This window comes from Oryctolagus cuniculus, chromosome 16 (genome assembly GCF_051225735.1).
Source record: "Oryctolagus cuniculus isolate XC-2025 breed Fujian yellow rabbit chromosome 16, ASM5122573v1, whole genome shotgun sequence".
NCBI lineage: Eukaryota > Metazoa > Chordata > Mammalia > Lagomorpha > Leporidae > Oryctolagus > Oryctolagus cuniculus.
The window spans coordinates 63567542-63593398 of NC_142882.1; the positions used below are offsets into that span (position 1 = coordinate 63567542).

General features: G+C 42.0%; 1 protein-coding gene across 4 annotated transcripts in view; it reads right to left on the minus strand.

Annotated features, from left to right (window-relative positions):
* Positions 1–24958, minus strand: part of AOAH (acyloxyacyl hydrolase) — a 192075-nt gene extending 167117 nt beyond the window's left edge. The window contains exon 1 of one of the 4 annotated variants that reach the window (XM_089314993.1): positions 24391–24958. Coding sequence is in view for 3 of the 4 variants with exons in the window: in XM_070058395.2 (XP_069914496.2) it covers positions 24391–24514 (124 nt within the window). In the remaining variant the exon portion in view is untranslated. 4 annotated transcript variants of the gene reach the window in all.
* Between the last annotated feature and the right edge of the window lie 899 nt (positions 24959–25857).

Genomic DNA, 25857 nt, shown 5'->3' on the forward strand with positions numbered 1-25857 from the left:
AAACATTTCTTTCTTTTTTATATGTGGGAGCTAAAATTCAAAAAACAAACAAAAAAAGAAAAAAGTGATATTTAAATGAGGTAGTACAAGGAAAACAGCCTCCCCCAGTTTTCTCCCTTCTGCAATAGATGGCATCATTACGAACAGAATCCTACACATTCTCATGCCTTATGTCAAAGTTTTGGAAAAGTTGTGGAAATTTCCAGGCATTTGGAATTAGAAAACCAGGGATTGAGTCTTAATGTAATCATGCATTTAGCATCCTGATTTGCTGAGCCTTGGTTTCCTCCCTGTGAAGTAGGTAATTATTTCCTGTAGGGTTTCTGTTACGGTCAAATGAGATAATAGTGCAACTGAGTGTGCCTTTAAAGTCGTAACACATTGTAAAATATTTGTGTACCTCACAGCTACAAAGCACACTGCTTGAAAATATGCCCTAATGTGGTAAGTGTCATTTAAAGTCAAATTCCCACCAGGACTTCCTTGGAGAGAAGGTGGTTGATAAAAGCAATGAACAATGGAACTTGGCATTTCTAGACAGAAATAAATAAAAGCTTTTATTAAGAGAGACATTTCTTATGAAGAAATGAAAGATGACCACATTTCTAAATCCTGCAGTGTCTGATGATGCTTTGGCCTCTGTTACTGTCTCCTTTCTGAGCAAAGAGGGGCTCACCCATTTTAGATGGTGCTGACCGCAGTCTCACTGGGCTGTAAGAGCACTGTCTTGCTGGTGCCTGTATCGTCATCAACTATCAGGGTTCAGTGCTTTTTTTTTTTTTATTTTATTTATTTGAAAGAGTTAGAGAGAGAGGTAGAGATAGAGAGAGAGCTCTTCCATCCACTGGTTCACTCCCCAGATGGCCACAACGGCCAGAGCTGCGCCAATCCAAAGCCAGGAGTCTGGAGCTTCTTCCAGGTCTCCCATGTGGGTGCAGGGGCACAGGACCTGGGCCATCTTCTACTGCTTTCCTAGGCTATAGCAGAGAGGTGGATCGGAAGAGGAGCAGCCAGGTCTACAACCGGGGCCCCTTTGGGATGCCTGTGCTTCAGGGCAGGGCTTTTAACCCGCTGCACCACAGTGCTGGCCCCGGTGCTTGTGTTTTTAATATACTACATGATGCTTGAATGTTTTCTTACATTGCAATGAATCTGGGAGCTGATATTTAATTAGCACTTTATGGTCTGAGAAGCATTTTCATATATAGTTATTTTTAAAATAGCTTAAAAAATATAAACAATCCAATCTCATTTTAGAAAATTTGAAAAAAAAAGTAGTGGCAAAAAGAGATAATAAACATCCCTCCAGTCACCCAGAGATAACCAATTTCACTTTTATTTCGCATACAGCAAATACATTTCCAAGTGTGAATATTTTCAGCATTTAAAGTGATTCTATGCTCTGATTTATGTCTCTGATTATTAGCTATTAAGTAGGTGCAGCTAAATAAGTTTGAATAACTGCAACTGACAAACAAAAATAAGTAATTTTTGCAACATGATTAAGATGACCCAGGATAGTATAGTTGAAAAGAGAGTAATTTTAGAATTTAAAGTTGGGATCCAAACACTGGATCAGCCATTTACAAATGCTGTGACTTTGAGTAGGTTACCTACCCTTTTGGAACTTAATTTATGTTCTAAAATTTATTGGAAAGGAGAAGGAGTTGGGGAGGGTGGAGAGAGAGAACTCTTACTCATTGGTTCGTTCCCCAATTACCCCACAATAGTCTTCCACTGAGGCTGAAGCTGAGACCTAGGAAGTCAATCCTGTCTCTCACTTGAGTGGCAGGAACCCAGCTAGCTAACCCGTCAGTGGTGCCTCCCAGGGTTTGCCTTGGCAGGCAGCTGAAGTCAGCAGCTGGAGCCAGGTGTGGAACCCAGGCACTCTGATGTGGATGTGGGCATCTTCACCAGCATGTAATTGCTGAGCCAAACACTTGTCTCTGGAATTTCATTTTAAGAGTTTGGAGTTGGTCGTAAGTTCCCTGAGGAGTCTCATCCTGTCCAAGTATGAGCACGTGGGACACTGCCTAGTTCCGAGGGTGGAAACGAGCTGTTTACTGCCTTGAACTGAGCTGACTCCAGGGCCATCTGAGTAGCATTTCAGTTGTCTGTTTCTGGGGTTTTCTCTGGGAAATGGGTGGTGGATGCACCTGTCATTGCTTCTGCGTTCCACTGTCTCAGCCAATTTGCCTCCTGTCTCTTCCAGTCTCTACTTCTGGACATGGTCCCACCTCTCATTCTGGTGTGAAACAATCAGTACCCCACAGCCCCTTGAACCAAATAAGCATGTTGTGTAGTGAATGGTCATAGTGCACAGCTCATGTGTCTGGATACTGGGCTGAGGAGCCCAGTACATGCAGCATCTTATCAGTGAGCTGCAGCACTTGGGACTCAAGGCACCCAGAGTGGACTCAAAGCAGGTGGAAATATGGAAGTAAAATTAGGAGACCTGTAGCACATACCAAGTAGAGGAGATCCTCTGTGCATTGAATACCTGAGATTGATACTGTTATCATTTTGGTTTTGCACACATTAAAATGGTGTAAAACCATAATACTTCCAGGCCTTGTTTGATGCAGTTTTTGATGGCCCAAAACACTTTCAAACTGTATCTTAAAGGAGAGAAGCAAATGACAAATAGTCTGCCTGGTTTAAATGACTAAGGTCAAATAGGAACAGTTAGGATGCACCCTGAAAGTTTCCAGACACATTATGAGGACGGGATTAATAAATGTCATGAGGCTGGGGCATCTTGGGGTGCTTACAGATTGGATGCCATTTTCTAATTGAGACAAGGTGATGAAGCAACACATAACCATTGTGGGTTATTGTGTTGCCTCAGTTTCCCTTAAGTGATGAGCCTTTGAGATGCTGAATATTTGGAAAATCAGAAGTTAGCACAATGCTCTCTTCATACTTTGTGGTGAACTCATTTTATTTCCACTACCCCGTCAGAAGGCTCTGGTTTTCAGTGCTATTTCCAACCTCTGCTGCTTTGCTGATGAGCCCCCTGTGAATCATTCGAGATCCTCCTCCACCTCCACATCCTTGGGAAATCTCATCCTTCCTCAGCGCCCTCCTCTCCGTTGTTCCAGGTGTAAATACTGTCACCTTGGAGTGTCTGTGGCTGCAGGACCCTTCTAAGATACCAGATTCTGCAGATACTCAAGTCTCTTTTAGGAAATGATGTAGTGCTGGCATTTGCATATAACCCATATAACTCTCTTGACATTTTAACTCATCTAAAGATTACTTGTATCTCATACAATGTAAATGCCATATAAATAGTTGCCATACTATATTGTTTAGGGGATAATGACAAGGAATAAGTTGTACATGTTTAGTACAGAGACATGTTTCTTGAATACTTTTGACTGAGGTTGGTTGAGGCCTTGGATGTAGAACGCTCCCACCCCTACCCCAGCCCCCAGTACCAAGGGATGACTCGGTAATCAATGCTGCTCTGACTTCCTCCCTCTGGTCATCACCCTTCTAAAGTGCAAAGCCAATGCCTTGTTCTTCCACACCCAGGCCTCGCACCATGCTTGGTACACGAACTCACTGCAAACATGCTGAATTGGTCAGTGAAAGACAAACACCTATGGGCAACACCTTCTGGACCTGAGGAGAATGGGTTATATCCTTATGGAGACAAGTATGAAGAAAACCTGAGGAGAGTTACAGCAAGAAAAGCTGTGGCAGTTGCTCTCTTGGCCCTTGAAGAGGCAAAAGATTAATACAGAATGTCTGAATATTAGCAGAGTCTTCCAAGGTTGACTTTAACAGAGGAAATGACAGTTACCTAGTGGTTACTGAGCACCTGTTCATGGCAAGAAACTGAGTTAGGCCTTGAACAGAATATGATTCCGTCCATAAGAGGGTCACCGTACACTTCCCAAATTCATCCTAACAGGATAGTAAATACCAGCCAAATGCCTGGGGAGAGACTCTGGCAGGGCAGTTGGGAGAAAAGGTATCCCATGGACAGAAACAAGAATTATTGGGGTGGTAGTGAAAGATATCTTTTCTCATTTTTCACAATTTAGTGGCAAAAACTCTTTCCCCTTTAGAACCTAAGATAATGATTTCTTACAGACAATGACCCTAGACGTGATGAGATGTAAGAACTGGAACCCCACAATTAGTTGGGCATAGCAGGAATACAGGGGTATCATGGGGTATAAAGGAACCCTGCTTGGAATTTGTCCTGTAGGAGTGCCCATTCCCGGTGACCCGAGTGATCATAATCCTTGCATGCGGTTTCCCTTCCCTGGAAATTCGACTGCAGCACATACTTGCATTTGTTTCAATTCATGGCATAGAGGGTGAAGGCGACAAGCATTGGGCTGCTTGAGATCAACCTGCTTCTTCCTGTTTACAGATAGAGGCTTTGCTTTTGAGTTTTACCCCTAGAAATGCCATCATCTGAGAGTAGTGGCTCCTTAGTAGTACTGACTAAAATCGGAACATCGTTAGCTAGATAGAAAGCCAGCTGCCTCTTAAGTCCGGGTGCGTCTCACCATTATCATCACTTTGCCTAGTGAAGAGTTATGATCAAAAGGAGCCCTCAGACAAAGAGGTAATGGGGTTTGAAATGGTGAATGCCCAGGTTGCATGCAGCTTTGATTTTGAGTCTTGTGCATTTGGCCATCTCCACCCATCTCCAGTGGGCTCAACTCCCCTTCCAGTTGGATTCCAGTTAATTTAGGGTCTGCAGTGAGGTGTGTCCTGAATTCTTTAGTGGCAAGAACAGAGAAATGGACTGTTTTACAGTTTCTAATAAGAGGTTCTACTACCTTGACAGACTAATGCATATTTTCCTGGGAGAGATTCACGGGCTGAGTAATTCCTCACATTACAGATGATTCTCTGGCTGCTAATAAAAGGCCTGGCTCTGCTAAAGTGAGTTTGTCCAAGCTGCTATTCATTTAGAAAGTGAGGAAAGAGAGCAAGTGCTATGCCTTTTGCTCAATGATCACAAGCTGAAATCTCACATATGGAAAATCTCTTCTCTCCGGCATCTGAAAATAACAAGTATAATAGAAACAGACACTCCTGATAGTGAAGGGGAAAAAAAAGAAACCACCTGCTTCAGGGATCCACTTCTGGACACATACCTCAGGTACACTGTGCCTTGGAAATTTTTTGAGATCAAACAACTTTTGAAACTAATTATGATCATATCTGTGCTGGCTGGAAACGCAGCCAGCTTCAGAGAGTGGCCTATTGGATTCCCCATTTTAAACTCACATTTCATTGAAAAGCCTTGAAAGCACTTTGCAGTTGTCAGAGCCAGTGCCAGTGTGACTGCATTTCCTCTTTGACCATGAGTGGAGGCATAAATAATTCATCATATTGCTAGAGTGTGCTCTACAGTTCTCCAAGTGTTTTTGCAAACCTTATTATCTCATTCGAACTTTACAACTCATAGATGTAGAAATGATTAGTTTCATTTTACAGAAGAGTACGTGGAAACTCAGAGTGGTTGAGTGCTATTATGGTGTGCATGTTGAACATCGTCCAAAGGCCCATGCATTAAAGATTCAATCCCCAGGTGCTATGGGGAGGTGGAACCTAAGAGGTGGGAGCTAGTATGCAGGTCTGTGGGTCATTGGAGGCCTGTCCTTAGAAAGCACTTCTGGTGTGAGCTTCGAAGGTCTCCAGAGAGGGTTGTTACAGAATTATGAATTTGAGCCCAGCAGCTCTCTCTGCTTCTTGTCTCAGCCAGGTGGTTCGTCCTCAGCATGAGGGCCACCATTTGCCATCTGCCATGGGACCCTCACCAAAGCCAAAGCCTGCATCATGCTGTTTGGACTTTTGACCTCCAGAACTGTAAGACAAACTCATTCTCTTTCCTTCATAATTAGCTTGTCTCAGGTATTCTGTTGTAGTAACAAAAAGCTGCCTTGCTAAGTATAATAAGCAGGAAGGTGGGACTTAGACACAATATTTGGTGAAAAGAAAAAGAAACAAGAAAGAATGGTATAAGCACAATCATCCCACATTATCTTACTCCTGGCCGTGTCTCTCTGAGATACTGGTTACTCAGCCAAAGATGGCAACATACAGCTCAGGTGTGAGTCACACAGCACCTTTCCTCTTCTCTTCTGTTTCCTCCTCTTAGATTCTAGACCTGGATAGGGAGGTACAGGGCAGGAGCAGGAGGGAGAATGGAAGGAGGTGAGAAAAATCTACCCGAGACCCTGTGGTGTAGTACAGAGCAGAAGGATGCGACAGCCAGATAGACTAGGGCTGCTTCAGTCCTTACACACTTGTGTATTTAGTAGGAAAGTTAATTTCTTTTTTTAACTTTTATTTATTTATTTATTTTTTGACAGGCAGAGTGGACAGTGAGAGAGAGAGAGAGACAGAGAGAAAGGTCTTCCTTTTGCCATTGGTTCACCCTCCAATGGCCGCCGCGGGCGGTGCACTGCGGCTGGTGCACCGCGCTGATCCGATGGCAGGAGCCAGGTGCTTTTCCTGGTCTCCCATGGGGTGCAGGGCCCAAGCACTTGGGCCATCCTCCACTGTACTCCCTGGCCACAGCAGAGAGCTGGCCTGGAAGAGGGGCAACCAGGACAGAATCCGACGTCCCTACCGGGACTAGAACCTGGGGTGCCTGTGCCGCAGGCGGAGGATTAGCCTATTGAGCCGCGGCACTGGCCTTAACTTTTATTTAATGAATATAAATTTCCAAAGTACAGCTTATGGATTACAATGGCTTCCCCCCCAATAACTTCCCTCCCACCCACAACCCTCCCCTTTCCCACTCCCTCTCCCCTTCCATTCACATCAAGATTCATTTTCAATTCTCTTTATATACAGAAGATCAGTTTAGCATATATTAAGTGAAGATTTCAACAGTTTGCACCCACATAGAAACACAAAGTGAAAAATACTGTTTGAGTACTAGTGATAGCATTAAATCACAATGTACAGCACATTAAGGACAGAGATCCTACATGAGGAGTAAGTGCACAGTGACTCCTGTTGTTGACTTTACAAATTGACACTCTTGTTTATGGCGTCAGTAATCTCCCTAGGCTCTTGTCATGAGTCGCCAAGGCTATGGAAGCCCCCTGAGTTCACTGACTCTGATCATATTTAGACAAGGTCGTAGTCAAAGTGGAAGTTCTCTCCTCCCTTCAGAGAAAGGTACCTCCTTCTTTGATGGCCTGTTCGGAAAGTTAATCTTTCTGAACCTAGAATTTGGCAGCTATAGAATGGGAAAATAATACTTGCTTGTGTGACTCAGTAAAAATGGCCACAGACGGGCTAGGATGCTGCTTGGGATGACCCCATTTCCATATCGGAGTGCTTGAGTTCAAGTCCCACCTCTGCTTGAAATTCTAGCTTCCTGCTAATGCAGATCCTGGGAAGCAGAGGGGATGTTCAAAGTACGTGGATCCCTGACACATACGTGAGAGACCCAGACTGAGTTCTAGGCCCTTGATTTTGGTCTGGCTGTTGCAGGCATTTGGGGAATGAGCCAGTAGATGGAAGATATTTCTCCCTCTCTCTTTTTCCTACCCTGCCCCTTTCAAATAAAAAAAAAAAATTCACACGTTTAGCACTTTGTCCCATGAAGAGGTAGTATCTATTTCCCAGCCCTATGAGTCTGGCCTTGTGACTTGTTTGGCCAGTAGCGTGTGGGGGAAGTAACTGTGTGTCAGGTCATAATCTGGCCCTCAAGAGGCTTTGCAGCTTCTGCTTTTGCCTTCAGGCTGGCCTGAGCCAGCCTGCTGGAGAGGACCCAGGAAGGGGAACTGAGGTATCTTGGCCAGTAGCCTGCCAGCTACCAGATGAGTAGGGCAATTTTAGATCCCCCATCCACTACTGCCTTTCCACTATGTAATAACCGAGTGCAGCTGTAGGAGTGAGCCCAGAGGAGGAACGCTAGGGACTCTCCCAGCTGTGCCAGCCTACAGGATTGTGAGTTAATAAATGAGAGTTGTGCACATGGGCTGTGTTGGTAATACAACCAAGGCTGTCACACACAGCTGGCCAAAGTGTTGTGAGTCTGAGTGATGTAACACATAATGTACACATGGTGCCTGGCACAGCCTGTGCTTTTAGCAAATGTTGGTTTCTCTCCCACCCGCTGAGACCACCACCGAGAGACACATATTCTCCAGTAACACTTTAGAAAACATCCTCAAAAACTCACTTCGAAAAATGAGTAGGCTGAATTTGCTTTTATGGCGGATGTCTAGTATTTCCACTACATTTTGGTGAATTAGGCTCTGTGGTCTAACCTAACCAACATTTGGAATATTGTTTTTATGAGAAAATGCTCTGTGAGTTCCAAACTGCCAACTTCACCAAGAACATTGGCAACCAGAGAGGCCCTGTATGGGGCAATTACTAGTGAAAACATGGGCTAAGGCCAATAAAGGTGAGTAGAGCCCAAGCAAAGCAGTGAGAAAAAAATTGATTTAGCTGACTTAGAAATACATTAAAAATTGTGAAGAAGAGAATTGAGATGCCAGCATCCATCTCTGCTGTTATTTATCTGAAAAAAAAAAAATTGTTGCTACCTGCTATGTGCTTAGACGCTTAAGGATACAAAGGTGACTAATTGGAGCCGTAGACCAGAAGATGGGTTTGCTACCTAAATAAACCATTCCAGCAATCTGCATATGAGATGATAGAGGAGTTTGTTAGTGCATTGGGAGTGCAGAGGTGTCTGGCTTCTTGGAGGGGCTGGGCCTCTAGGGAGGAACCTGGAGGTGAGGAAGAGGAGAACTGGGCAAGACTAGAATTTAGGGTCTGTTGCAAAGCAAGAATCAAAGAGGAAAGATCATGGATCATGGATCATGGATCATGGATCATGAAGAGCCTGGAAGATTACAATCTGAAATGCTGACACTATACTGTAAAGTCTGGAATACAGACCAGTGATTTTCAAACATTTTGCCCAGTACTTCCTAAGAGGAATTTGAAAAACTGTAGTTATTCCACATCTTAATGGATATTAAAGCAATATTAATGGATTTCAATTAACTAGTTGCAAAGGATGTAATTTCAGACAGATTGCAAATACCTCAATAGAACTCTTAAATTAATCTGTATATATCCAAAGGACTTTAAATAGTATGGTGATTTATGCCTATTCTCATCCCCTTAAAAATATATGCTCAAATTCTGCTTTCAATTTTACATTGGTAAGTCCTCTCCTTGAATTCTTTTTCAATGAAAAGTCTACTTCCTTGAAGTTTTATTCCACCAGAAAATTTCATCTCAGTGTAATATATTTTATGGTTAAAAATACATATTAATTACACTGTTATACTTCTCACTACTAAAAATATGTATGGATTTTAAATAAAATTTTAATTTTCTGTGAATCAAGTACTCTAAGTACTGAAGATTCTTCTGGATAGTTTTATTTTTCAGTAAAATTAACTTAAATAAACAATATATATATTTCCAATTTTATAAATAGCTATTCAATGATAAAGGTAAAATTTTGAAATTATATCTTTTAATGGAATGGTTGGGCCTTTTACACTAGTACCTATTGCTGTGGAATAATATTATTTATTCATGTAAAGAGACAAGATTTGGAACTTTAGTCCCTATTTTTCACTTTTCAAAATGTAAGTTCTGAGAAATATTATTAGTTAAATAAGTAGATGGGGCTGGAAGGGCTTTTGATACAGCAGTGTCACTCAGTTCTTTGAACTCCTTTTGAGTTAAATGCCAGAAATCTGAGTGATCTATTATTGAAAGTTATTTTAAATGATCTATAAGCTGACGACTCTGTTAAATCCTCCTTCAATTTTGTTGAAAGCAAAGAACAAGAAGCCATCTGACTTGCAAAAATAAGTAGCACCAATCAGTAAGTCTTTCACTGTTTCAATTTTGGGGAAATATACACAATTTTTAATAAAGCTTATTCTTATTTTTACATATGTGTTGTATTTCTTAGATCCTGTTAAAACCTAATATACTTTTTTTAAAAACCTAATATACTTAAAGAAAATTGAGAAATTGAAATATTGCTCTTTTCAATGTACTTCTTCTTCTTCTTCTTTTTTTTTTTTTTTTTGACAGGCAGAGTGGACAGTGAGAGAGAGAGACAGAGAGAAAGGTCTTCCTTTGCTGTTGGTTCACCCTCCAATGGCCGCCGCGGCCGGTGCGCTGCTGCTGGCGCACCGTGATGATCCAATGGCAGGAGCCAGGTACTTATCCTGGTCTCCCATGGGGTGCAGGGCCCAAGCACTTGGGCCATCCTCCACTGCACTCCCGGGCCACAGCAGAGAGCTGGCCTGGAAGAGGGGCAACCAGTACAGAATCCGGCACCCCGACCGGGACTAGAACCCGGTGTGCCGGTGCCACAAGGCGGAGGATTAGCCTATTGAGCCACGGTGCCGGCCTTCAATGTACTTCTGACTATACAATATTTTTAAGAAATGCTTTGTATGCTTACATCATATACATATTTGTTAAATGTTGCCACTGCAGATCTAGTTCATTCAAGTTATGAAAAATGTCTTCTGTATAGTATAAACCTAAATAGCAAAAACAAATCTTATCATTAAAGGAATTTGCAAATCAGATTTTCCTTTTAGAAGAAATATTATTTCATTTTTCAATTCACTTCAATATTTTCATTCTAAAGTAGATAGATATAGAGGATGGATGAATGGATAGCTAGGTAGGTAGCTGGTTGCATAGACAGACAGACAGGCATATCATCTTAAACTATGACCAACCTGATTTATAGCCTTTATCAGAAATCTCCTTGTTAACTTGAAAAGCGTTTACCTGGTAGCAAATGCTTTCTATTGCCACAAATTTGTACAAATGCGCTGTTGAAAGAAATCTATAAGATTTGCTTTTAGATTGTCTACTTATCATTCCAAATGTAGAAATAAAACAAAATAATGAAACCTCATAAATGTGTTACATATGTGTATACATATTTAGTACATTTTGAAAGGCAATATACCAAAATATCACCAGTAATCTTCTGGGTTTGGGGATTGCAATTGATTTTACTCTAAAAATACTCTTTTATATCTTAAGTCTTGGTGAAGGCTACGTATTCTTTCATAATTATAAAAATACTTCTATTTTATAGAATTTTTATTGAATAATCTTTTAATTCTGCCTACAACTTTAATAAGTTTTAGGGAAATGAAATGACATTTTTGGAAGACTCCTTTGTTTCAGGATCTCTGATAGCTGTTTTTATAACCTGTATCTCACTTAATCATTGAAACACTCTCATGTGTGTGGTGATTCCACATTAGGGATGAGAAATCTGAGGCTCAGAGTGATTAAGCAATACACTCAAAGAATTTCAGATCTGTAGTGGCCAACTGGTGATTCTAATTAAGATCTATTGAGATTTATATTTCTCTAAGAGATACACTGCATATGTTAAGATGTTTTCTTTTGAAAGTGAAAATTAATCATGTTAATCAAAATAATCATTGCTATACTAAAGTCTATACGATTTGGAAATGCTGGCTCCGTCTCTGTGGTTAGTCTTTTCATTTCCTAATGATGTTTTCTGGAGAGAAGAAGGGCTTACATTTGTGAAAGTATAATTCATCATTTTTCCTTTTTGGATAGTGCTTTTGATGTTATGCCTAAGAATCTTTGCCTAATCCAATGCCACAAATCTATTCATCTAGAAGTTTTATAGTTTTAGCTCTTACCTTTTAGGTCTGTGATCTATTTTGAGTTCACATTTGTCATAGTTTGAAATCAGTGTCTAAGTTTCTCCATTCCTTGACTTTTTAAAAATTGCATATAGATATCCCATTTCTTCAAAAATTACCCTATCCCCATTGAAATACCTTTGAGCCCTGGTGGAAAATAAATTGTCCATAACTACATGGGTTTATTTCTGGGCTTCCTATCTGGCTCCATTTATCTAGATCTACCCTTACATCTAGTACCAGGCTGTTATTGTATTATCAGAGTAAGTTTTGAAATCAAGTAGTGCAGTTCTCCAATAATGTTCTTAATAATTTTGATTACTCTGGCATCTTTTCATTTCTATGTAAGGTTTAGAAATCTCTTACCAGTTTCTACAAAAAAGTTTAATAAGATTTTTTTAAATTTTTTTTTTGACAGGCAGAGTGGACAGTGAGAGAGAGAGACAGAGAGAAAGGTCTTCCTTTGCCGTTGGTTCACCCTCCAGTGGCCACCACGGCCAGCACACTGCGGCCGGCGCACCGCGCTGATCCGATGGCAGGAGCCGGGTACTTATCCTGGTCTCCCATGGGGTGCAGGGCCCAAGCACCTGGGCTATCCTCCACTGCACTCCCGGGCCACAGCAGAGAGCTGGCCTGGAAGAGGGGCAACCGGGACAGAATCCAGCGCCCCGACCGGGACTAGAACCCGGTGTGCCGGCGCCATAAGGCGGAGGATTAGCCTAGTGAGCCGCGGCGCCGGCCTAATAAGATTTTGATTATAATTGGGTTTAATATAAAGATCAGCTTGTAAATACTACCATTTTAACACTATTGTTTTCCAATTCATTGACATGAAACATTTCTTTAATTCTCTACAATGTTTTATAGTTTTCAGTGTAGAGTAAGTGCATTTATGCTTTTAAATATTCCTATGTGTTTTTATCATATTGTGAATTGAATTGTTTTCTTAACTTCAGGAGTTGAATATTTGTTGTTAAACAAATACAACTTTATTTTGTATTTTATTTATTTATTTATTTTTGACAGGTAGAGTGGACAGTGAGAGAGAGAGAGAGACAGAAAGAAAGGTGTTCCTTTGCCGTTGGTTCACCCCTCAATGGCTGGTGCACCGCGCTGATCCGAAGCCAGGAGCCAGGTGCTTCTCCTGGTCTCCCATGTGGGTGCAGGGCCCAAGCACTTGGGCCATCCTCCACTGCACTCCCTGGCCACAGCAGAGAGCTGGCCTGGAAGAGGAGCAACTGGGACCGGATTCGGCGCCCTGACCGGGACTAGAACCCGGTGTGCTGGCACCGCAGGCAGAGGATTAGCCTAAGTGAGCCGTGGTGCCGGCTTAGTTTTAAATCTTTCAACCTTGCTAACGTTACTTCCTAGTTCTAGTACTTTCTTTGTAGATGTATTTCTACATTTAAGACCATGATATCTAAAAATAATTTTACTTATCCCTTTCCAAACTGCATGCATTTGTTTTCTTTCTATATTAAACTGAGTAGATGCTTCAAGAGAGTGTTAACTAAAAGTGGTGAGTGAGCACTTCTACCTTCCTCACTCTTCTTTTTAGGAGGAAGTGTTCAATCTGCCATCATTAAGCATAAAGTTAGCAGTGGAGTGTTTTCATGGATATTCTTTACCAGGTTGAGGAAATTTACATTTCTTTTATAATTTGTTGAGAGATTTTAACATGGCTGGGTGGTTGATTTTTGTCAAATAGTTTTCCTATTTCTGTTGAGATAATGTAGTTATAGTCCCTATTCTACAAATCTGGTGTATTCCATTTATTTATTTTGAAATGTTAAGGCAAGCATGCATTTCGGATATTAACCCCACAGAGTCATGATGTATTACTCATTTTATATGTTGCTGGATTCAGATGGCCAATATTTTGTTAAGGATTTTTCTATCTATATTTATTAATTATACTGGCCTGCAGTTTTCTTTCCTCATGATGTCTTTGTCTGGATTGGCATGAGGGTAAAACATAAAATGATATAATACATATTTTTCATGAACTTTTAAATGACCCTGTGTGTGTATTTTGTTTTCAGAACTTTGAGTGTGAGGTGTCAAGGTTTGTTTCTGTTTCTGCTTATCCTACTTGATGTTGGGATTCTTGGATCTGTAGGTCAATATTTTTCACCAATCTTGAGTGTTGACCATTACTTCTTCAAACATATTCTTTTTCCCCTTTCTTTCCTCTCCTGGAATTCTCATTTCATAAATATTGAGTACAGGAAATGGTACTCCCATGTTTTTGAAGCTGTGTTCATTTTTCCTCAAGCTTTATCTTTCTCTTGTCTTTGTTTTGGATATTTTCTATTGATCTATTTTCAAGTTCACTGATTCTTCTTTGAACTCAAATCTTTTGTTGAGCCCATGTAGTGAATATGCCAATTCATTTGTTGCTTTTCAAGAACAGAATTGCCAGTTGCCCCTTTATTATAACTTTATATTTATATTTTGATGAATATTGTCACATATTTCCTTTAATTATTTTACTATGATTTTCTTCACTTCTTTGGAAACATTCATAACAACACTTTGAAGTCTTTGATAGGTTCACCCAGTCTATTTTCCCCTAAGTATGGGTCTCTGTTTTCTGTTTCATTGTATGTGTACTAATTTTTTTCATTGAAAACTGGTTATTTTGGAGCTGATATTGTGGTAAATCAGGTTAAGTGTCTGCCTGTGACACCAGCATCCAGTATGGGCCCCAGTTCCAGTCACAGTTGCTCCACTTCTATCCAAATCCCTGCTAATGTGCCTGGGAAAGCAGCAGAAGATGGCCCAAGTGCTTGAGTCCCTGCCACTCACATAGGAGACCCAGATAGAGTTCCAGGCTCCTGGCTTCTGCTTAGCCCAGCCTTGACTATTGCAGTCATTTGGGGGAATGAAACATTGGGTGGATGATCTCTTCCTCTTTCTGTGTCTCTCCCTGTATCTCTGACACTCTACCTTTCAAATAAAATAAATAATTTTTTTAAAAACTGGTTATTTTAATAATATGTTTAGCAACTCTAGATTATGCTTTATTTTTCCAAGGTTTTTTTTTAAAGATTTACTTATTTATTTGAAAGTCAGAGTTACACAAAGGAGAGGCAGAAAGAGAGAGAGAGAGAGAGAGAGAGAGAGAGAGAGAGAGAGGTCTTCCATCCATTGGTTCACTCCCCAGTTGGCCACAATGGCCGGAGCTGCACCGATCCAAAGCCAGGAGCCAGGACTTTCCTCCTGGTCTCCCACGAGAGTGCAGGAGCCCAAGGACTTGGGCCATCCTCTACTGCTTTCCCAGGCCATACCAGAGAGCTGGATCAGAAGAGGAGCAGCCAGGTCTCGAACCAGCACCCATATGGGATGCTGGCACTTCAGGCCAGGCAGTTAACCCACTGTGCCACAGCACCGGCCCCTCCAAGGTTTTTTTTGAATATTTATTTATTTTATTTGAAAGAGTTACACAGAGAGAGAAAGAGAGGCAGAGAGAGAGAGAGAGAGAGAGAGAGAGAGGTCTTCCATCCACTGGTTCACTCCCAAATTGACCGCAATGGCCAGAGCTGTTCCAATTCGAAGCCAGGAGCCAGGGGCTTCTTCCCAGTCTCCCATGTGGGTGCAGGGGCCCAAAGACTTGGGCCATCTTCTGCTTTCCCAGGCCATAGCAGAGAGCTGGATCGGAAGTGGAGCAGCCAGGACTTGAACCGGCACCCATATAGGATGCCAACACTGGAGGCAGTGGCTTTACCTGCTACACCATAGCGCAAGCCCCTCCAAGGGTTCTTGACTGGGCTTTTCTAGTAAATTTCCTGGCTTCAATTTGGGACCTGTTTGCCCCAGAGTGTGGAGCCTCTGAAGGCTCTGCACATGTTTTAGCTTGGCTTTCTAAGGATAACTCCTGTGTCTGTGTAACTTGGAGCTACCCAGCAAACTGGGCATGTTTGTGCTGAAACACTCCAAGCTTGTAAGCTTCTGCCCTTTGTTGTCAGTCCATATGCCTGCTAGGATGTGCAGAGTTGCAGCGGGTTCTCAAGTCTCTCTTGGCCTCCACTTTTTGTTGGGCTCTTTCAGGTCTCCGCCTCACAAGTATAGTTTTCCAATCAATCAGAGGTGTGTGGAGAACTTATCTCAGCCCTTCTATGATGCTCTTCCAATTCCTTGGTAAGTCTATGGGTGATTGTCATTGTTCCATTTCAGACCAAAACTTGGAGCTGAAAAAGCTGCAGATCCTCTTTGAAAATTCCCAAGTGAGTCCATCATATATCCAGCAGAGCCATGGATCTTTGAACCCTGATTGAATTGAGTCTGCCCCATTAGTAATAAACTTGCTGGGTTTTGCAATCAATTTCAAAGCAATAAAACTACTATTTCCATTAACCAAGCTGAGGGTGTGGTATATGGAGCAGTCCCAAGCAAGATCAGAATCTCAGTGTCTTCATGAAGTTTAAACATTTCTCGATTCATTGTATGGTATTGGTGATTTCTGGTGCTCCAAAAGGTTTGTGACAATTTTTCCAACTTTCCATGCAGTCTTTGGCACAAAAAATTCTCTAACTCCTTCATGCTTTCATAATCAGAATTCCCTCTTGTACTTATTTTTATTGGAAGCAAACTAAGGGTTTTAGGTTTAATAAAATAAAGAGCAAGTTCATCTACTATATTTGAATTTGCATTTTGTTAAGTTGTGGGAGTTATAAGATGGATTTTTTTTCCAGAGAAATAATCAGATAGGGATTTGTACTCTTATCTAGCAGTGAAAAACAACTAGTTTATGAGCAATGTGATATGGTATTGCAAAATTTGTTTTTCTTTACAAATTCTTAGAGTGTGAAGTCTATGAGGAAAAGCTTGCATATGAATACTCAAATAAAAAACACAAACACAAACCAAAAAGCAAGCAAATAAAAAATAGGGTTGAGTGTTTGGCATAGCAGTTGTTACTTGAGATTCCTAAAACCCATATCAGAGTACCTGGGTGTGAGTACTGCCTTCACTTCTGATTCCAGCTTTCTGCTAATGCACACCCTAGGAGGCGGTAGGTGATGGGTAGTTGGATCCTTGCCACCTACTTATAAAACCTAGATTGAGCTTCCAGCTCTTGATTCTGGCTGGGCCCAACTCTAGCTGTTGTGGGTATTTGGAGAGTGAACCACATAATGGGAGCTTTCTCTGTTTGCATGTATGTCTCTATGTCTCTCTCACTCTTTCTCTCCCTATCTTTAAAATAAATAAATAAGTAAATACATGCATACATACATACATAAATCTTTTTTTTAAGAAACGCCCAAACAAAAAATCTGTTCAGACTACATCTTTTAATTTCCATCACATAATTATGTCTCTTTGTTGAATCATTTTGGTGCTAATATTTGATATTAACTGGATGTTTAGTTTCAAGGCCTTTTCCTCCCTTTTTAAGCCTTTCTATGTGTGTTAGGCAGAATTATTAGATTGTTTTCTACCTGATATCTATGCTTGTTTAACTCCCTTCCCTGAATGAGGGCAGAACCTATGAATATGATTGGATATCATGTTCTGTTCTGTGACATGACAAAAGGGATTTGGCATGCACAATTAAGAACTCTAATCAGTTTACTTGAGTCAATCAAGATTTTTCCTGGGTGGGCTCAACATAATCAGGAGGGTCCTTTCAACATAATTTTCTCCAGCTGGTCTTGAGCAAGAACTAAGTAGCTATATTGCTAACTTCCTCCAAAGAGGGGTGGCCTCTAGCTGTTGAGAGTGGTCCCTCACTGTGGCAGCCAGCAAGCAAAGGAGACTTAAGGCCTGCAAGTGCCAGGAACTGAACTCTGCTGACACCTGGTGACCCCAAGTCTCAAATCAGACTGTGCCCAGGCCAGCATTATGATTTTCAGATTGTGGAACCTTGAACAAAGAGCCTAGTTCTATCATGTCCAGGCTTCTGATGTGCAGACAGCAAATTCGTGCTGCTTTATGCTGATGAGTGTGTGGCAATGCACAGCAATGGAAAGCTAACATGCTGTGAAATCTTTCTTTATAAATTAATTTTCCCTTATGAACACCAAGGTTTGAGAATTTGTATTTACACAAGACCCAGACTGGCATGTCATTATTCAGTTACTGAGGACTTTGCGTTACAATAGGTATAATTTCAAGAGTTCTACAGCACAATTTGCAATGTATTTTTTTCCTGACTTCCCAAACAATAGATAACAAGAATCCTTTTAAGCACTTACTGTGCACCAACCTCAGTTCTATGTCCTCCACACGTATTACAGGCTTCTGAACAATTCTTGTTTTACACATGAAGGAAGGGAGGTGCAGAGGGTGAAGATATATCCCTGATGTCACATTTGTCCTGAGTGACAGAGCCAGGGCTGAAGCCCAGGCCATCTAGGATCCAAATTTCTGCTGCCTTTATCACTGTGCCTTACGGTTGCCTCCACACGCTCATCTAGAAAATGTGGAAATCCAGAAAACTATTCCAAAGAAAATGTAAAAAATGTCTAACCTCACTAGTAAACCATATATAAACTACTTTTTTTTTTTTGACCGGCAGAGTTAGACAGTGAGAGAGAGAGAGACAGAGAGAAAGGTCTTCCTTCCACTGGTTCACCCCCAAAATGGCTGCTACGGCTGGCACGCTGCGCCGATCTGAAGCCAGGAGCCAGATGCTTCCTCCTGGTCTCCAATGCAGGTGCAGGGCCCAAGCACTTGGGCCATCCTCCACTGCCTTCCCGGGTCACAGCAGAGAGCTGGACTGGAAGAGGGGAACCGGGACAGAACTGGCGCCCCAACCGGGACTAGAACCCAGGGTGCCGGCTCCGCAGGCGGAGGATTAGCCCAGTGAGCTGCATCCGGCCTATATATACACTATTAACTAACATTTTGGTGTCCATTCAATTTAGAAAAATCGCATTATGTGTTACAGACAGCTAGAAACATTATAACTTAATGGGGATTTTACACTGCTTAATTATTTGCAAATTTCTTCTTTCTCATTGTGCATTTACAAATATATTATGCACTTTCTATAGTACATTTACATAAAGAAAAAGGAAATATTTCCTTTCTTACTGAAGAAGAGGATGCTGTCATCTTGGACACTCTTGGGTTTTGGGCGCTGTGAGACTTTTCTGTGAAGCTGTGGCTCCTCTCTGTTGTCTCTTGGTCTTTCTCTTCGGAGCAACCCAAGGAGAAAGAAAGGCAGATACCATATGTGCTAATGGGGGGGGGGGGAGGCTAAATCCTATGATAATTTAAAAAATAAAGGTCAAGGCCAGTGTTGTGGAAAAGTGGGCTAACCTGCCTCTTGTGATGCTGGCATCCCGTATCAGAGCACTAGTTTGAGTCCTGGTTACTCCACATCCAATCCACCTTCCTGCTCGTGTGCCTGGAAGGCAATGCAAGAAGGCCCAAGTACTTGGGCCCCTTCCTTCCATGTGGGAGACCAGAATGGAGTCCCTAGCTCCTGGCGTCAGCCTGTCCCAGCCCTCGCTGTTGGCCATCTGGGGGAGTGAATCAGAAGATAGAAATCTCTCTCTCTCTCTCCACCCCCTTACTCACCCATCATTCTGCTTTTCAAATATACATGTAAATAAACAAATAAATAAATCTTTCAAAAATAAAAAATAATGGTAGAAGATGAAGGCGAAGAGAGAGTGCCTTAGGGAAGTGCCTTGGTGATGGGTAAGTGCAGCTGTGCCCAGAGAGTCAGGTGTGGTCTGTCTGGAACTTGAGAACCCACAGGGCACAAGAAGGGGAGGTGACTGGCTGGGTCCCTGTAGGGAGCTGTCCAGACTGCTCTGCTGAGACATGGTCATGAACTCTCCCAGCCACAACACTTCGACTGCAGGAGCCCTGAGAGCTGAGGGCAGAGGCCTGGCCCTGAAGGCCAAGAACTGTAAATGTCAGGGTGCTAAGTAAGCTGTCTATGACAACGGAGTCAGCCCTTGGAGAGGAGGGAAGGAAAAGGAGAACTGGAGTTACCCAAACAAGACGAAACTTAAACACATGAGTGACAACAGGAAATGTTTTCAGCTATCGGCAGAAACAGCGTCCGGTGAGCAAGTATTCAGTTACAGAGGAATCAGGTGAAAGTTCTATGTATCTAAATTAAGAGCGTACATTTTGAACCTTCGCTGCCAGTTCTGAATCTTTCCTGGTTTTGTCAGCCATGCTGTAATTTTAACACTCACAGTGCCTTGAAACAGGGGACTCCTTCCGTCTTCTTAACACTGACCCCTCTGTGTGGGGTGTACGGTCTAGAAACTGACCCTCTGGCACTTTATCTGTTTAACTAAACATGAGTGAGGAGAAAAGTAAATTTTTAAAAACTCTTTTAAAAGTTTCCCGAGTATCAAATGATGCTTTAAAAATAAAACAAAAATCAGTGAATTAATTTAAATGTCAATGACTTATATAAGGATTGCTTTCCGCCTGAATCATCCATGGAAAGAAAATGGTGTTTTGCAAAAATGATCATGGCTTCTTCCTAATTCCACACACTTGGAAAGTGGCGGAAAGAGGCAGAGGCTGTCAGGCATGGTGGAATCAACATTTACTGAGAGACAAATGGGACAGAGTTCAGGGCTAACAGGCTGGTAATCTTAAATAAGCTCTTTATTTCTCTGCCTGTTTCTATCTACCAAATAATAATTACTATTCCATTAGGTATTGGTGATGATTAAATGAGTTAATAGAGCTAAGCTTTTTGGAAGACCGTTCATCACACAGTAAGTGCTCAATAAATGCCAACACTTTTAGAATTATTAACGTACAATTGAAATTTGTAGACTGAAGGAAGCTGGATATAATTACCTTTCACAGACATCACTCCAGTTAGTCCACATTCAACTCAGGGATAATATAAAGAATAATTGTCCCCATGGTGAAGTGTTGGGGACTGGTGACAATGGCAGCAGACCAGTGGCAAAGCAAGTTTTATGAATAAGAAGCATGTCTGATTACCAAATTTTCATCTCTGAAAATATGGGATGGAATATTACTGAATTCCATGAAAATCAGGAAAGAAAATTTCCGTGTGTTGGAAAGTTGACTATAAATATTTTATTTTATTATGAGCTTGTATATCAAGGCCAGGTAAACTTCTGAGGTCTGGGTGAGACTTTAAAAGATAGCTGACAACAACAAAGATAATTGTTCTTGCTCAGTTGGAGTGACCAGACATCCAACTGCCTAATCAACTTCTGCTCCACGGGGCTTTCTCCTCAAGGGTCTTTCAGGAAGGAAGTGCCTGCCATGAAATCTGAGACAACAGGAGCTTCCTTTTTTGACCAGCAATAAAAACCCCAACAGTTTAACCCACTCCTCCCCTGTGCCCAGGCTATAATTTCCCCATCCTCTGGTGACTATGGATGCACCGTCAGAGCTTGTCTGCGTCTAGGCTGCTTCTCTTTGCCTTGTGCTTCTCAGCTCTCTGCCCACTCTGCCACAGACCCTGCAGTGCACAGGGTGCTGGGGAAGTGGAGGATTGCCAAGTGTACTGAGTGCCCAGTTCATCATTCATTTAAAGGGCTATAATCTTTACAAGTTGCTTGTTTTTCCTCTAAACTGGAGAGTTGTTTTTTCCCCTGAAGGCAAACTTTTAAAAATTATTATTATTGTTCTTTGTGCCCCTGACTCATAGTGTCCATGCAGTAATCACACAAGTGGTGAATGCATAGAAATGTTTGGGGGCGCTTTTCTTCCAATTAGTTTGATGGCATCAGAAAAGTTGCTAGAGGATTAACCACAATGTAGAATTAGCAGAAGCCCAATCAGTGATTCTTGCTTTTCTCTTGACTCCTCTGTGAAGTTCTTTCTCTTAGAACCAGCTGGGAGTGAAGTTAACTCTCTGCTTCCTAAGGCACTTTGCACATTTGGCTGTGTAAGTGCACTGCAGGATCCCCTTGCAGCACACACTTGCTCCTCCAGCTGCTTGGAGTGCTGGTCTTAGGGGTCATACCAGCACCTGAGTCCCTCGCTAGGAATTGCCACACCTTCCCTGAGATCCCTTCACATTCCAGGACAGTTCAGCGTGAGGGTTCCAAGGGCTGGATCCACTCTAGCACCACTCTGAAGAGCCCTGTTATCCCCAATGCTTTGTGTGGAGTCAGCTAAGGCCTTTGTTTGGGACTGCAGCCCAACCCATCTTTCCCTTCTTTCCCCTGCTGCTGCCTTCTCTCTCCTGCTGATCTTATTGGAAGAGCACTCTTTAACAAACTCCCCTGCACACACATTTCTAAGTCTGTTTCACCAAGGTACCACCCACCAGTGAGACACCAGTGTGAAGCCCCTTCAGCACCCGGCTTGACACAGTCAGTGCTCAGTGTAAATCATGAACAGATTCCTCTAACATACACCTTTCTGGTTAAGGTAACAGCAAGTGAGTCAGTCATCCAGGCATAGTTTGCCAGAAGCTTCAAGTTGCTGGAGAAAGAGGTGCTAAGTCCTCCACAATTCTAATCAGCAGTAGACTCTACTGGTGCCATGGAATGGTTGTGTGGGCAACCAAAGTGAACCCCTGTGACAACAAATTCCTTGACACCTCTAGTCAAGGATAGGGTTCTGTGTGATCCTCCTTGAGTCTGGGTTAAGGGACCTATAAATGCTTACATCCATAGATGAAGGCAGAAAAGATACCACACCAGTTTCCAGACCCACACCCTGGGAGATGGGTAGTTTCTTTTGAAATTCGTGTCTTTTGAAATTATTTCTCTGCAACCCCTGAGCTTCTGGGTAAAAAGCAGGGCTCACATGAGGCTATGTGTATGCAGGTGGTCTGATGGATATTCTCAGATGAGCCAAACTTCTCTCCATCCCCTGCCCCCAAGATGTCAATCATGTGAGTAAAGCTGTCATAGATGGTCCCAGACTTACCAATCCACCATGAGAATACCTCCCAGTGACTAGTGCCCTCAGTCACTCCTACATACAACAGAATGATCATTGATCTACCTGACTATGAAAAAAATCCGTGACCCATAAAATCATGACAAAACAACATCATTATTATTTTCATTTGCTGTGGAAAATCAACAGCAGAATAACTCCATCCTGGAATCTCCTCAACACCTCCTTCTAACTCATTGAATTGGGGCAGAGAAGGGAATGAGTACCACAAGTCCATTTTACTGAAATGAAGACCTAGGCTCTCAGGTTAGAGGAGTTACCTAAAACCAAACATTCAGTCTTCAATCCGCCTTGAAGTAGAACCCATTTCACTTGAACTTTTCTCAAGTCTGTTTCTTATTTTCATTTGATAGCCTTGAGGGTTTTATTTTGAGAAAATGAAATGGTGTCAAATAATTGGTTTATAAAACCAAATGCTAAGTGAGGATGATCTCCCAGGTATACTTCTTTTTTTTTTTTTAAAGATTTATTTATTTATTTGAAAGTCAGAGTTACAGAGAGAGAGAGAGAGAGAGGCAGAGAAAGAGAGAGGTCTTCCCTCTGCTGGTTCACTCCCCAGATGTCCGCAATGGCTGGAGCTTCGCCAGTCAGAAGCCAGAAGCCAGGAGCATCTTCTGGGTCTCCCACGTGGGTGCAGGGGCCCAAGGACTTGGTTTGAACTGGCGCCCATATGGGATGCCGGCACTGCAGGCAGTAGCTTTACCTGCTACGCCACAGTGCCAGCCCCTCGCAGGTATACTTCTAAGAGGGCTGTAGTTTTTGTTTGTTTGTTTGTTTGTTTTTTTGCTTTCAAAGCCCAGGAGAAGATATTTCCCAGGGAACCTGGGTTTGTAGGTTTTAATTTGAGACTTTGGAGCTACACATGTTTTCTCCAATATATACAAGGACACAGGGTCATGGGTTTGGGGAATTAGGACCAATACAGACATTTTTCTCCATACTGTGTCCAGAAATAATTTGTATCAGAATCTGTCCAGATTTTCTCTTTGTAGCATATGGTCATCATTCTTATCCAGGAAGCTCTTTTTCTGGCTTCTTGAGCCAGGATTCTATTTTGACATTTGTTCATTGAATAATTTCTACTCAGTCCTGAATCTCTGTAGCTCAGGCTCTGACTCATCTAAAGCTGACTGCTGTTTTGGAAGTTCCAGGTTCAATGTGCCAATCAAAGGTTTTATCCTGCTTCCTACTCTCCTCCTACCCTCGCCCCATGAAAACAAAAACAAAATTGGAAGTAACATATTTCAGCAAAAGAGAAGTCAAGGCGTCCTAGCTCAGTATTCAAAGTTTTTGGGTGACCTCACAGTCTAGACTTGCTGAGAGAAAGAAGGATGATAAGGTGATGAGTCCTTGCTGTGTGACAACACCTCACAAATACACTCAGAAGCTCAGTTCTCAAGGTAGTCCTCTGATTTGAGTATTTCTGGCTCTGTTTCACCAATAAGGACACAAAGGCATGGAGAGAGTTAAGAAAGTTGCCCAACTTTCATAGCCAGGAAGGAATGGGATAGAGGGGATGAAAGTGCAGTAACTCAGACTCAGACACGTCTGTCTGAGGTCAAAGCCCACGTAAAGGAGAAAGAATTTCAAGTTATTCTTGTTTCCCTGAGAGAAAAATATCCCAGCCACCCATGGGGTGAAAGACTTTGATGACTAACTCAGTTTAGCAATTGTTTAACATGCATCTATGGACACACACGCACACTCAGACTCAAAAGTTTCCTATGTTAATGAAGTTTCTGGTGCTCTACTTGGAATTATTAGATGATTTATCATACAAGCAAAATATTGGCCTGCATTATTATGTCCACACAAAGCATACAAAATTATTACTTACCTACACAAGTATAGTGATCTGAGCGAATGGTCCCGGGCTGGTTGTCATGAGCTCTTGAGGTGGAAGAGTGAAGGGGCAGAAGAAGCAGAGGAGACACCACAAGGATTCTCCATGGAGACTTCATCTTTGAGCTCTGCACCAAGCGATTACCAAGCTCTGGACGTGCCAACTTAGAGATGTTGACGCTGAAGCCACAGGATCAGCTGAGTGAGTGCTGGTGCCTTCTCTCCTCTCCTTGACACACCCCCTCCACATACACCCCTTTTGTTAAGCGTGAATCAAATAAAAACACACACACAAAAAAACACTCCTAGACTCACAACTTGCTATTGGGGGGACCCTGAGAGAGCCACAGGGGCTTGGGTCCAGGAAGAGCTGGCAGGAGTCCCTGGTGTGCAGTTCTTCTGAACTAAAAACTGCAGGAAAGTTGCGCAGTGGCAGCAGGAGGCGAGTCTGTGCTGCCTGGCTGAGGTCAGTGACAGTAAATGGCATGGACCTCAAGGCCAGCCAGGATCCTCTGCTGGGTTGGTTAGGAGGCCCTTCCCCTTTCATTCTTGCAAAACAAACTAAACTGAAACAAAAGCTGAAGAAGAAAAACGAAGATTAAACCACAAACTCACAGCGGTCTTAGAGATTTTATCAGGAGAATTTTGTTATTTAGCTTTGCTTTAAATACCATTATATGGTGAGGTTGGGCTCTTCATTTTGTCGTTAAAGAATATTCTGGTCAAGTAGTTACTTTCCTCTGGAGAAGGTGGATTATTCCTCGAAAGGTCAAGTTTTCTCAAGATCTTTCATTTGGTGTGCAGAAAATGAACAGTGCAGACAATAACTGGCAGTCAGAATGGTTGGATATTAAATTGAATGAGGAAAAAGAGGTGGTAGAATTAACCGGCACATATTTACCCGACTGTGTGGGATGAATCTTTTATCTCTAGAATTTCAAAGAGCATTTACATTTACATGGATGATGTGTTCATTTCTAGGAGACAAACTTTCTGCTTTGGAGAGGAAAACTGGACACTGTTTTTCTGGGAGAAAATATCTAAATATTAGATAAAGAAGAGACATATAATCTAAATGCTTTGTTAAAAAGTAGGATACAGCAGAGTCAGGCGCTGTTCGCAGACAAGCTCAAGGATCAGGCCAAAGCACACCTGTCTACACAGCTGTTCGAGATCATGTGATCCCTTCCCTCCCTGCTTAGGCTTTGAGGAGAACTCATTATGAATGCTGTGGAAGCTATCTAAATTGATAGCAATTTTTAAAAAGTAATTTTTAAATAGCAGATAGAGTTTTTAAAAAAGATTTATTTATTTGAAAGGCAGAATTACAGACAGGCCGAGAAACATGAATTACATAAAGGCAGAGAAAGAGAGAGAGAAGTTTTCCATCCACTGGTTCACTCCCCAGCTGGCCACAATAGCTGGAGCTGTGCTGATCCAAAGCCAGGAGCCAGGAGCTTCC